Raw genomic sequence first — 14,187 nt, forward strand, 5'->3', positions numbered from 1 at the left:
CTTTCTGCAAGTTTCTACTGCCAAAGGATATAAGGAAACTAAAATGGACTCATTCATCAGTTATAAAGATCAAAGAAGAGTCTTATGAAATGGAGCCATATAAATGTATCTTTACTTCTTCAATCACACATTTTACACTAATAACTGTAGCAGGTGCATTAACAATTTCATATGTAGTCTGTGGAACTAAATGACTAATTTCTAAAACCTAATGCTTTATCCTGACAGAAATTGCTATATATGAACAAGACTACTCAAAATAGACAGACTATCTGCATTGGTATGATATGACCAGCGCCAAATGTCCACCATCAAAATTCATTAAAATGATTGCATTCAATTCAGGTCCTAGGGCTTAACTGCAGAATTTCTCCGACTATTCATCCACAAATCCTTTTGCCCAAATAGAATCACTCACTGTAGAGTTCTCTCAAATCACCAAAAATAACACATATATAACATTCAATGTTTTTGAAAAGATAACCAGTCTTTTCCGTGCTGCTTTCTCCATAAATATCATGGTACAAATGAACCAAAAGAACTGTGGTTGGCTCAAAAGTAAACAAACTACTACCTATCACAACCATCTTTCTCAATTACCTTAATAATAGACTTTGTTGATGCGGCTACAACAAATGACCCAACCTTCTAAAATTTTTCTTGTTCTCTCTCATTCTCTTAAAGTTAAGATTTTGGGCATCACAAATTCTCTGTTCCATCAAGACCCTTCAGCTCACTCTTACATACCACCAAAATTCTGAAGCACCCTCCAGAGAAATACCTCCCAGCAGCTTTCTAACCACCCACTGAAACAAAACACCTGAACACAAAACGGTCCAGAAGGTTATGGCAAGGTCCAGGCAAGTCATTCTGCTTTTTCCCTGCTGGGATCACAGTCCTCCTGCTCACTGGTTAGTTCACAACCAAGAGCTTGGGTTCCTCTTCGGACCTCAAGTCCATCTCATCTCCAGCCCAGGAGACTGGGATGTGAAACCTACATGTGTACTCCTTATTAGAACTAAATTCCACAGCAGCAACAACAACAAAATAAAATGATTCGTAAAATTCTTCCAAAATTGTACCCATATTCTACTCAAGGGATCCTTTGCAGATGTTGTAGAGAATTCCTATTCAGAAACAGTCTCTCCCAACAGAGATTCTAATTCTGTATATTCAACAAACAGATTATTTGGATCACAGATCTAGAACTAGAAAAGACTAAATAAAGGTCATTTAGTCCAGCTCTTATCTTAGAGATGAGGTAATCAAGGCCCAGAGACATTAAGTGAAATAGTATCTGCAAAGGGCTTAACACAATGCCTGACACAAAGTAGGTCCTTAATAAATCTGTGTTCCCTTCCCTTTCCCTAACTCCCAGAGGTAAGTAGCATACTCAACAGTCAAACTCGGGTCTTCTGGTTCCAGGTCCAGCACGCCTTCTCTTGAACCACTAGGCCAGGCCTCCTTGCTAGGCTATTTCTATTCATATCACTAGAGTATATATTTCAAAGTAGAACTGAGAAGAGAATTAATAGATACATGACAAAAACACCAAAATTATTTATAAATTTCCCAAAAATTCACTTTTGGGGAATCAAAACTGTTAATTTATAAATTAGGATTAGAAATAACTGCCACATCTAAATAGAAACATTTCTGCAACAAAATTATGAATAAAATGACATGAAATGGAATGCCAGAAAGATTCAATCTGCTTAAAAATTCCTTGTTAATTTTTCGCATCTGGTCCCAGGGACTCCCCATCCCCTTTTTTCACAGAATGGCAGAAAGACCAAATTTGCAGGGGAAGAAACCTTGGAAATCATCTAGTCCTCATCTGGTATATTAGACAGCAGATTTATATTAGTTAGGTGACTCAGCCATGGTCATGTACATGGCAAGTTACTGACAGAGCTGGGACTAAACACCCAGGTTTCTGGGTCCCCAATCTTTTCACAACATCATATTGCCTCCATTTCATTGCTGCATTTATTCCCATGAATTCATGTCAAAGAAAAGAGCATTGTTGTGCGTGGCACATGGCATGCAACAGAACACATACAGTGACAGCTGAAACGGGGTCAGAGTTTATAGAGGTGACAGCAGGCCGACGGCTCACAGAATCTTTCCAAGAAGAAAGCAGCGAGAGTAGGAGCTCCGGAATTGAGCCCCGTGGGCAGAATGACTTGATGGGAAAAGGGAGAGAGGGATGATGTCATAACGATGCATAACAGCACGATGACACATGAGAGAGGAAACCCCCATGGCCCTTGACAGGACAAAGCATGATTCTACAGCAGACACATGACACCCACACAACTGAACTTTGGAGCTCATCTTTCACATCCAGAAGGCAGGGGACACCACAAGATTTGTTTTTTTCTTAATTTGCCTCTATATACATTCACAAGACAGCACTTCATAGGATGCATAAGATACAAAAATCTATTCAAAGAAATGGATGATCATTAAAAATTAATACTTGTACAGAATTTAAAGTCAACTTTACATAAGTAGAAATTTGAGATGGAACTTTTTTAAATGGTGCTGGAATATTTAAATTTAAAATAGCTGGCATCTGGCTATATAACAAGTCACTTTACACAATGATTTTATAAAACTAAAAATGAATGTCTCATGTGGATAAGCCCATTTTTACTGCCCAAGAACTGTTTCTCTAAAGGAGAAAATGGATGGATTCAATCTGCTGGAGATTAGAAGATCAAATCTTGTGTAAGTATAACATCCATGCTCTATTATAATCAAATTCTACAAATCTAATCAGAGATTAGCTAAGAAGACAAAGTTATAATCTTCCAAATCTTGTTCTGTAGAATATAAGGTCCCTGACATAAAGGACTATTTTTTTATTCTTGTCTTTGTATCCCCAGTACCTTGAACATAATAAATGTTCATTGAATTGATTTTAATTAAGCTGCCCTACAAACCTAATTCTACTAACCCTCAATACTTATACTTTTGAAAAGAGTGGCAAAGATGATCCATAAGAGCGTAATAATACCAAAACTTGGAATACAATTTTCCCCAATCTAACTTTCTCTAAATATATAATAGATGTTTTAAATGGCAAAGGGAAATCATTCTAAGATTTTCAGTTTCACCCTAAACGTGACTCGACTACATCCAACAGCTTCCTATACCTTCCACATACTGTGAGACTCTATGCACTATTTTCCACTGTAATGTTTTTAATAGCCTAACTTTAAGCAGTGATTTACACTGTATATTTTTAATTATCATGATAACATGGAAATTTATATTTAATTTTTGAAGGCATCTTAATAAGTTTAAAATGATATCTGAGTCTACACATATAAAAGTGCTTCAGCTCACTGAGTTCTCTACTACATTTCCAGAAGCACTTTCCAGTCTTTCAGACTATAAGTAAATCATGATAAATTGAGAGACAGTGACCTCATCACCTAGTAACCTAAACCTATCCCAGGAATCCTTCTTCAGGACTTTAAAAATTCAATCTTTAAAATTTTATTTTTCAATATTTTTCTTTAAATTTCTCTTTCCAACTATCCACTGACATAACAATTACTTTATTTTCTACACAATTTCCATTCCTCCAAAATCTTCCATTCAATTCCAACTATCAACTGAACAAGAAGTAGATGTTTAGAGTTGTGTAATTCTCTAGAAACACAATAACATAAGCAAAAAAAAAGTATCATATGTTTCAAATAAAAAATAAAAATGCATTAAGGCATAATTATTTAATTTTAACTCTCCTCAACATCTATTTATCTTGAAAACCAAATCAATGGGAATTATTTCATTGTATTGGTTGTACAGAGATCAGATCAGAGTATGGAACAAGAATTAAGGGACATTCAGTAAGTTTGTGTTTCTAATCAGGTCATACTGATATTAAGATTATGCTATACTAGAATCTGAGGGCTAATTTGCCATATATAGAACCTGGTGGAGAGCAATGCTCATATGAGACTATTATGAATATAGACAACTAAAATTTGTTGTAAATGCTACAAACTAGATTTGTTTCTTCACGTAATCTAAGAATCCCTTCAAAGTCACAAATTCCCATTAACTTTAAAGAAACTTAGCCACTGAGAGAAATAATTAGGTAACTGAATAAGATAAAAAATTGATGAAATGTTCATGTTGGAAAGGTAGGCATTTCAAATACATTTAAACTATAAAAACAAAGGCTTCAAGAAAAACTCTTTAATGATTCATGAATAATTGTTAATAATAATTTTTATAATTAAAGTTATTTTAAAAGTTAATTCAATACAACAAGCACTTATTCATGTGCATGGTAAAGGCAGTCTGGCAGTGACAGAAAGCGAATCAAAAAGCCTGGGTTCAAATTTCACCCATGACACATATAACTATGTGACCCTGGCCAAGGTAATCAAACTTTATGTTTGTAAAGCAACTTGGGACTTAACTATTAATTTATAGAGAGCAAGGACTTGATTTGTTTCTGTCTTTGTCTGTTTAGCACATAGCACAGTGACTTGCACATTCATGCATGCATAAATGAATAAATGAATGATCCAGTGATGGGGCTGAGTGTATGAAAGGCCCAGAGAAGGGAGATAGGTTAGAGTTTGGATAAAATGTAGAATGAACAAAGGGCAGCAATATGACACGAAACTGGTAAGGTAGAGTGGAACCAGTCTTGGTGAAGGGCTTCACAAAGCAAAAAGAGAGGATTGCATTGTCTCCTAGACACACCAAGGAGACCATGAAGCCTCCTAAACAGCAATAACGCAGTTACTTTGGTAGCTGTACTGAACAACTGAGGAGGCTCCTGAAATAATTTATGTGATAAGTGATGAGGGCCAGGAGACAGGGCATAAAGATGTTATAAAGGTAAAACTGAAAATACTGGGAAACTAAATAGATAGCAGAGAGTGAGGAGTCTGAGATGATGCAAAAATTACAAACCGATATGCCTCTGTAGTATTTTTTTTAAATGCAATGAGAAAAAAGGTTTCAGAATTACTCAAATTATGATGAAATGTCCTTATTCTTTCATGCAAAGGGGCCTGCAAAAATGACTTTCAACATTAGAAACATATATTAATGCTACAATTAGACTATTGCCCAGCATTCTCTCAATATACAGCATTTGAAGCTTGCTGTGCTATGAGCTATTTTCTTTGTCTTTCAGCTGAGACAATTTGTCTCTCCCTTTTACTCTTTTCCTCCCAATATACCTAAACTTAAGGCCTAATAATTTAAGAGTAAAGTATCTGTGAAGGTATCAACTGATTTCAGTGTTAGAATCCTGGTTCTGAGTCAGGAATATGGTTCTTCTATAATGCAGGGGGAGCCAGATTTTTCTAATTAAAGAATAGAGCAAATATGCAGACCTCTTTCCTCCATTATACAGAAATATATATCAAAATTTGCAAATTACTGTTGAAATTTATGTACAATATCATATACTTTTAAATCAAAGGTAAAAATTACCAGACCTATGGCAGACTTACCCAACTTGTGCTACTTCCTTGGGTTTTGGTAAACAGTAAAGATGAACCTTGTAATACTGCCCAGGAAGATAACCAGTTCTTTCTGTAATTATAAAAAATAACCATTTATGCAAAGGTTCTTATAACATGGAGACTGTGAACTTAAAAAATTTTGATAAGCACATTTCAACACAGTTGATTTCCTTTGTTACCCCATATATTTTATTTTGTGCATCTAAAATATTTTTCTGACAAGGGGTCCAAAGGTTTCACCAGACTGCCAAAGGGGTACATGACATACAAAAAAGCTTAAGAACTCCTGACATGCCAATTAAATCACAGTTATTTCATTTTTTTAAAGACTGCTTAGCAATTTCGCTGGATGATCAATATGCTTTTATATTAACATAATCTACAATCCTGAATTACACAAATAGGTGATTACTAATAAAAGATGTCAGGATTATTTGGAGAAGTATACCATGTGAGAAAGAAATGTATACAGCAGATTTGTGATATGACATTGTTTTATCACTAATAAAAACTAATAAAAAACCAAATCCTTCATATTTAAATGACACATATTAAACACAGCTGACAAGAATCCTTATCCGTATTCTTAAAAAAAAAAAACATTTAACTACATTGTAGGCAGGAACAATGCCTTAAATTTTCTTTTTTAATTCCCTTCTCCTCATAGCAGAGCATCATAGACATAACTGGTGATCAATAAATATGTATTGGACAATTATTCTATTACTGTTCTCTTATCACTAACAAATTCCCTCCTGTAATGGTAATGAGAATTTGAAGATCTTCCCTACCCCTTGTATTTGCAATCAAACAGGTACTTAGCACCTTGTTGCAAGTTTATGATTGTGTCAAGTATTAAGACCCAGAACTTGTGTATCCCAGTGGGATGGACTTGTTGACATAACAGGAAGGAGCAGAACAGGGAGGAACTAATACCATATATACGGAAAAGCCCAAGCTAAGAGAGGCCAGAACTGCTGGGAGCGAGCATCTGGAGGCTGGGCTGCTATTGCTGGAGAGAAGAGAACTGAGAACTGAATTGAGAATTGAGAAGAGAGGTGGACTGGGAGGAGGCATAGCTGTGGCGCTGGTACTTTGTCAGATTTGTCTGCTGATAGAGAATGGTGCTGTTGTTACAGAAGCCCTGGGACCTTGCTGCTGGTTCAGAAGCCCTGAAAGAGGATTTTCTTGCATGTTTACAGAAATCCTGGAAGAGGGTCTTGCTGACGTTTTCAGAGGTCTAGGGCTATACCGATGATCTGTATTGATTCCTCAGACTTTGCTGTTGGGTCCATGTTGATTTCACAGGCAGAAAGTGAATTGATGAGAATACTTGGCAGTGTGCATGAATGTTACTGTGGCTTTGTTAAGCTTTGTCTTCCCAGGAACAGAAACTGTGAAGGACCTGAGGTCGACCAGACACTGTGAGCTTCAATATGGAACAGGAACTGCACAAGAAGCTGGACAAAGAACTGAGAGCTGTCTGCCTTTGAACCCAGTTTGGCAGATGGATAGATTCGGGCAAGAGCTGGGACCACACAAGAAAAACCATGGAAGCCAAGAGCCTGCCCCGAGTCAAGATGAAAAGACCTCTTGGGGTGGCCAGGTGGAGCAGTAAGAGCACTGGTCCCAGAGTCGGGAGACCTGGGATCGAATCCGGGCTCAGATACTTAGCACCACAACCAGAAATAACTGGCCGTGTAACCTTAAGCAAGTTTCTTAACCCCAATTGCTTAAAAAAAAAAGAAAAGAAAAGAAAAGCCCTCTCCTTGGGTATTTAATGAAGACTGAGAAAATCATGACTTAGTGTGGCCTAGGGGTGGAGACCTCTGACCTTTATATTTAGATGGTTGAATTAAGGACTTCTCCAATTAAGAAAGAGGACTTTCTGATTGAAGAGATTAAGACTGTGACGTAGGGGTGGAGAACTTTGACTTTTGTACTTTATGTCCATTAAGGAAGCTTGCCTCCTTAAGTATGACTGAATTAAGGACTTACTAAATGACTGTGTTGTGTTACTAAATGAATGTTATCTTTTGCTTAAAACTATGTGACCACTTTGGTGAAAACTACATGGCCACTTTAGTTATAAGTTGTTAAGTTATAACATTGTGAATGCTGTACTTTGATTTCTGTGAATATTTTACCTTAATTTGTTACTGAATAGAGTTCACTATACTGTGTAATCAGAACCTTGAAGCTATTCACATCAGCAGTCCTCTGGAAATCTGCTCATGCTTGGCTTTACACCTCCCTCCAAAAATATTAAGTAATTAATCCATATTCTTATTGGCTACTTTGCTTTCAGAATTTCAGCAAGTTCCCTGTCTTCTCTGTCCCACCAAACTTCAGATGGGTGCTGTCCTAATTTTAAAGCTGGATATATATAAAATTTGATTATTGAAAGATTAAGCTTATGCATTAAGAGTTTAGAAAAGAGAATACTTCCTCAAAGATTTCTCTCCCAGAGATTTATAAGCGAGTGCTGATGAAATTACTTTTTCAGACTTGCTAGAACAAATATTTCATCTGAACAGACAAAAATACTTCATCTGAAAGATCAATGAGGAAAATCAATGGAGATCATGCCAAGATAAACAAAAATAATACTCCAACAGATCTGTGATCTCATAAATTTAAATGTTTCAGAACAGAAATAATAACCCAGACTACAAAATTCTTCTGTAGCCATGTGGTTCTCCAGCAGTCTTTTTCGTTAGGAACCTCTTAGCCACTAAAGTCTGGGACTATCCTGGCCTTGCAATCAAATGAGGGAAAACATCTGGAAGACGAGATAAAAATGGCTCCTTCATACCAGAAAGAGACAGCAAGGTGGTAAAGTAAATGGAACATTTGGGCCTGGAGTCAGAAAGACCTGAGTTCAAATACAGCCACAGATCCTTCCTAGTTGTGTGATCTTAAACAAGACACTTAATCTTTGTTGACTTCGGTTTCCTTATCTGCAAAATGCTGATAACAAAAAGCACCTATTTTCTACGGTTGCTATAAGGACAAAATGAGATGTTTGTAAAGAGTTATATAAATTTTAAAGTGCTAAATATGCAAGCTGTTACTAGAACTAGCATTATTAAAATTTTAATTAGAACCTGAGTCTTATAATGATTTAGTTTGCATTGGTTCTCCCTAATGGGCATGCCCTCCACCCTCTGATTAAAAAACTTCCAATTCCTGATTCTCTATTCCAAACTGTGATTCATAAACACAGTAGGCTAAGTCAGAAATTTAGTTATTCTTCAGTCATTTTTAAATCTTCTCTGACTCTTCATGATCCCATTTGGGGTTTTCTTGGCAAAGATACTGGAGTGGTTTGTCATTTTCTTCTCTAGCTCATTTTATAGATGAGGAACTGAGGCAAACAAGGCTAAATGACTTGTCCAAAGTCACATGGCTAGCATGTATCCGAGGCCAGATTTGAACTCAGGAAGGTGAGTCTTCCTGACTCCAGGCCAGGCACTCTATGCACTATGGTGCCACCTAGCAGCTGACAGTCAGAAATCTCTTTCATTCTATCACTCTTGCTCCCTCTATGACTATGCTGAGACCACTTCTCTGTCAACATACCTCAGTAACTTCTAGTCCTTTGAGACTGTCACCCTGTGCAAGCTCCTTGTTGCTCCAACCCTGAAGCTCCATTTGTTCAATACAGAATTCCCTGTGCTCCTCTTCTCCACCTCAAGCCCTGCCTTCATCCTGGGTGACTTCAACAATCAAGCACTAAGTTCATCAACCTCAACTCCCATGATGTGTCAGTTATAACTGCACTATCCAACACACCTTAGATCATAAATAAACAGGTTTTTATTAAGTGCTTATTATGTGCCTTTACCCTCGAAAAGCTTACACTCTCAGAGAGGACAATATATACATATCTAAGTATGCACAAAACAAATAGAAGGTAATTTTTGATAAGAGGCAATAGTAGCTTGAGAGAAGGGGGAATGAGGTCTCCTGGAGGCAGTGTTTAAGTTGAATTTTGAAAGAAGGTAGGGGATCTAGGAGGCTGTGAAGAGGGAAGTTCCAAGGCAAGAGGGACAGCCTGTGTAAAGGCCCAGAGATAGGAAACGGAATGTCATACAGAAGAAGGTCAGTTTTGGTGGTAATGTACTGTTATTGTTATAAAGTCTAAGGCAGCTAGGTGACAGTGGATAGAATAGGAATATTATCTTCATGAGTTCAAATTTGTCCTGAGACACTTACTAGCAGTGTGGCCCTGGGCAAATCACTTAACCCTATTTGACTCAGTCTCCTCATCTGTAAAATGGGTTGGAGAAGGAAACAGCAAACCACTCCTGTGTCTTTGCTGCCCCCCCCAAAATAACCCAAAAAAAACCAAAATGGGGTTAAAGAGTCAGCCATGATCAAACAACAATTATAGTTTAGAAAGTTAAGTGGTATCTAGATTGTAAAGGGCTTCAAATGCCCAACAGAGGAGTCTGAATTTCTATACTAGAGACATAGAAACCACTAAACTTTTTGAGTATGGAAGTGGTTTGCTCATGTAGAAGTGGGTTGAAATGGAGAAGATGGGCAGCAGTGCAGTCAAGTAAGAAGCTACTGCAATAACCCACATGAGAAGTGATAAGAACCTGAACTAGAATGGGGTCTGTGTGAGTGGAAACAAGACAAAAAACTGTCAGAATTTAGTAAATGATTGGATGTAAGAGACAAGGTAGAGGGAAGTATCAAGTACAACCTGGACATCACCAATCTGGGTGAATGGAAAGTCAATGCTGCCCAGAACAAAAACAGGTAAGGGAGGAAGATGGAGAGATCTGGGGGAAAGATGATGAACTCTGTATATGCTGGGCCTGAGATGCCTAAAGGACAGTTAGCTGGAGATGTCCAACAGGCAGTGGATGATACAGGTTGGGAGCTAAGGAGTTTAGACAAAAGCTGGATATACAGAGTTGTGAGTCATCTGCATAAAGGTAACTGAATCCAAAGGAAATGATGAAATCACCAACAGTGAGAGGGTGGCAAGGAAAGAGGGCCTAGGACAATGTCTTCAAATATACTCACATAGGATAAGTTCTAGATGGTGACTCATAAGAAAGGAGGCAGACAGCATCATAAAAATACAGAGGAGAGGGGATGCATGGGGGGAGAAAAGTAGAAAGAGCCAAATACTAGAGAGAGATCAAAAAGGATGAAGACTGAGAAAAGGCCATCGAACTGACAAAGTTAATGCACTGCTAGCTCTAACAGAGTAGCTCCACTTGAGAGATGAGGATGGGAGATAGACTGCAGAGGATTGAGAAATTCTTTCTGAAATTCTCTTTGATCATAATTTCCTATTCTCTCACTTTCAGGACAACCTGATTCTTCCTAAATCTTCTCTTCATCCTCAAGATGACCTTCTCCCTTTCCTTAATTTTCCCATTCTCTTGTTCAGATACCCTTGTCATGATTCTATAGTTAATTACTTCAAAGAGGCACTATACCTCACCTCGAATCCTGGATGACTTGTTCACTGGATGTTCACACATGGCTAATCCTCACCTCTAGGCCACTTTATCTCATGCCTTTTCTTCACTCCTACTTCCAAAAACAAACACTACTACCTCTAGGTCCTTGGCTCCCATTCACTTCTCAATCCCTGGTAACAACCCTACTGTTTAAATAAAACTTTTCTCCCACGTTACTAATAAGCTCATAATTTTTTAACTGGATGGCCTCTTCTCAGTCTTCACACATTTTGATCTCTTTTGCAGTTTGTGACATTGTTGACTCTTACCTCCTTGAAATTGTCCTCCCTCAACTTGAGATTCTGCCCTCTCCTATTTCTTCTACATATGTGACTGTACTTTCTCAGTTTCTTTTGGTAAATAATCAATTGTATGTCCAATCCCTCGCGTGAATATCTTCAATCTGCTGGTCTTGCTTTCATGGGATCACACTAAAAAAGGTTTGGATTTGTAGTCAGAAGCCCCATGAGACCTTAGACAAGTTAGCTAACTCCTTTGGGCCTCAGGTTCCTAATCATGGCCAGGGTTTTAAAGTGGACTTCAATGTGTATAACTGAAATCCCTACATATGAGGGCAAGGGTTGGGATGGATAGGAAGATTGTGAGACAGGTGCTGAACTCCTAAGGAAAGGAAGGAGATTGTGTGTGTGTGTGTGTGTGTGTGTACATGCACACCTACAGTTACATGCCAATTCTATCATCTCCAAGAGATGGAACTACTATCCACTGTCCCTGGTTTTGTCTTCTGGGGCCAAACAGAACAAATCTAATCTCTCTTACAATGACAAGCCTTAAAATGATTAAGGACAGCAATCATGTCCATATCTTATTTCACAGGATCTAAAGCTGAGGGAGATCTCCTAGGCATCTATTCCAACCTCATTTCACAGATGAGGAAGCTAAGGAGTGGTGAGGTTATGTGATTTACCCAAGGCCACACAAATTATATGTGAGACTGGGATAAGAGCCCTAACTCCATACCCTTTCTACTCAAGAAGAATCACAGAATCTAATAACAGAAATATGCTTCAGTGACCATCTAGTCAAACCCATCTACATAATAAATGCCCCCTGTAATCTACATGCCATGAGGTCATTCATGCAGACCCCAAGGAAAGGTCAGCTCTGGAGGCAGCCCATTCCACTTCGGGACACTTCTAATTGTTTGGAACCTTTCCCTGACACCAAGTTTATTTCTTTTCAACTTTCACTTATTGCTTCTGCCCTCTGGGGACCAACAGAACAATCCCTCCTCCATATGTCTCTATAAATACTTAAATACGGTCACTATGGTTCTCCAAGTCTTTTCTTCTCCAGGCTAAAGATACCCAGGTCCTATAACTGGTCTTCACAGGACATGAACTCAAGGTCCTTTCCCAGCCTGTCTGCCCTCTTCTGGACATTTCCTGCTTGTCAATGTCTTCTGCTCTCTATCCACTTCACCACCTGCCTCAATTTTATAACTGGTAACAATAAGTAGATGAGGTAGTTCCTCTTTTTTCTTCCATTACAACTTTTGTTTTCATTTTTATTTGTGTATTCCAGTGCTTGGAGGATAATTTCAGTTAATCACACTTGCACCTAAGTTTTGTTCATAAATGCCTTTGTAATTTTCCTGGACTCAAAGAACAATTTTTATAAATCGATAATCCACATTATATGCTTTAGGGTCAACAGAAATAAAATGAAGTTGGAAATAATAATGTTGCCTTTCTTTTGCATTTGGGAATGGCATTAAAATTAAGGTCGAAGAATATTATTTCATCATCTTCAGAGTTAGTTATCAGCATTTTTGTTCTTTTGTTTCTTCAAACTTCTCATTTTTACCAACTTTAACTACAATGGGTCTAGGTACAAATCTATACTTAAAAAAAAGTTATTATTATGTATTACTGGATACATTCGATTACTGGCTTTTCTTAGATAATTCTAAAGAACTAAGTCCCACCGCCTATTCTGGACAATGACAACAAAGTAAATAACTTTATGCTCGTGCTTAACTGTCATTTTATTTTACTTATTTATTTTTTTAAGCAATCGGGGTTAAGTAACTTGCTCAAGGTTACATGGCCAGTTATTTCTGGGTGTGGTGCTGAGTGTCTGAGCCCGGATTCAATCTCCAGGTCATCCCAACACTGAAGCCCGTGCTCTTACTCGCTGAGCCACCTGGCCTCCTCTAAGCAATTGGGGTTAAGTAATTTGCTCAAGGTTACACGGCCAGGTGTTTCTGGGTGGGTGCTAAGTGTCTGAGCCTGGGATTCGATCTTCAGGTCATCCTGACACTGGAGCCGGCGCTCTTACTCGCTGTGCTACCTGGCCACCCTTAACTGTCATTTTAACTATTTTTCATGGAACCACGAAGTTCCTTGAAAATAATTTGGGAAACACTGTTTCAGGTAACATCAACAAACATTTACCAAATGCCTGAGCCCATAAGAGTGTTAGGTGTGGCATAAAAAAACAACCATTCTTGACTCACAAGCCATACCAGAACAGTGAGTTTGGCTTGGAGGTAATAGTTTGTTGACCGCTGGATTAGACTAAAACAAATGAAACCATTAATTTAGCACACAAATTTTTAATGTGTGTGTATACACACATATACACGTGTGTATATATACATATGCGCACATACACACACACACTTTTGTATAGTGCTTGTTTTGATTTCAGAGATATGGTTTCAAATCCCAGCTCAGTTATGTACTACCTATGTGATTTTGGAAAGGTCACTTAAGTTCTATGGGGACCCAAATTTCTTCATCTCTAAAAGGAGCCTTTTAAACCTATGATCCTATGAACCTATGACTTAAAGTGCTTACAGAAGGACAGAGAAAAAACACAGCTGACATAATCAGGGATGGCTCCATGGAGGTAACAGAACCCGAGGTGTACCCTGGCTATGAATATGAGGAGAGGAAAGGCAAGGCAATCCAGATAGAGAAAACAGTCTAAGGTAGGGAAGTAATACTGAAGGGACCATATGGAGCCCAGTTTAGCTTAAGCAAAGGTCCATAATTTTATGTATTAGGAACTTAAGCTCAACAAGACTTAAAAATCTATTTTCCTTTAAACCTGGGAAGACTTGTATGAAATGATTCAGAGTTAAGTGATCAAAACCAGGAAAATAATTTATACAATAACAACAATGCTATAAAGACAATCAACTTTAAAAGATTTAAGAACTCTGATCAATG

At 37.9% G+C, this 14,187-nt stretch overlaps 1 protein-coding gene across 11 annotated transcripts in view; it reads right to left on the reverse strand.

Annotated features, from left to right (window-relative positions):
* Positions 1–14,187, reverse strand: part of ARHGAP12 (Rho GTPase activating protein 12) — a 164,180-nt gene that overhangs the window by 22,786 nt on the left and 127,207 nt on the right. For 7 of the 11 annotated variants that reach the window (XM_069086451.1, XM_069086455.1, XM_069086453.1 and 4 more), the window contains 2 exons: positions 5,493–5,574; positions 2,063–2,185 (listed from right to left, as the gene is read on the reverse strand). In XM_069086451.1, the coding sequence (XP_068942552.1) occupies positions 2,063–2,185; positions 5,493–5,574 (205 nt within the window). The remainder of the gene's footprint in view (positions 1–2,062; positions 2,186–5,492; positions 5,575–14,187) is intronic. The other 4 variants (XM_069086458.1, XM_069086457.1, XM_069086456.1 and 1 more) reach the window with 1 other exon arrangement.

The sequence above is a fragment of the Petaurus breviceps genome, unplaced genomic scaffold, assembly GCF_028583685.1.
Source record: "Petaurus breviceps papuanus isolate PSGF00001 unplaced genomic scaffold, PetGlider_PUasm1.0 178, whole genome shotgun sequence".
In the NCBI taxonomy this organism is placed as follows: domain Eukaryota; kingdom Metazoa; phylum Chordata; class Mammalia; order Diprotodontia; family Petauridae; genus Petaurus; species Petaurus breviceps.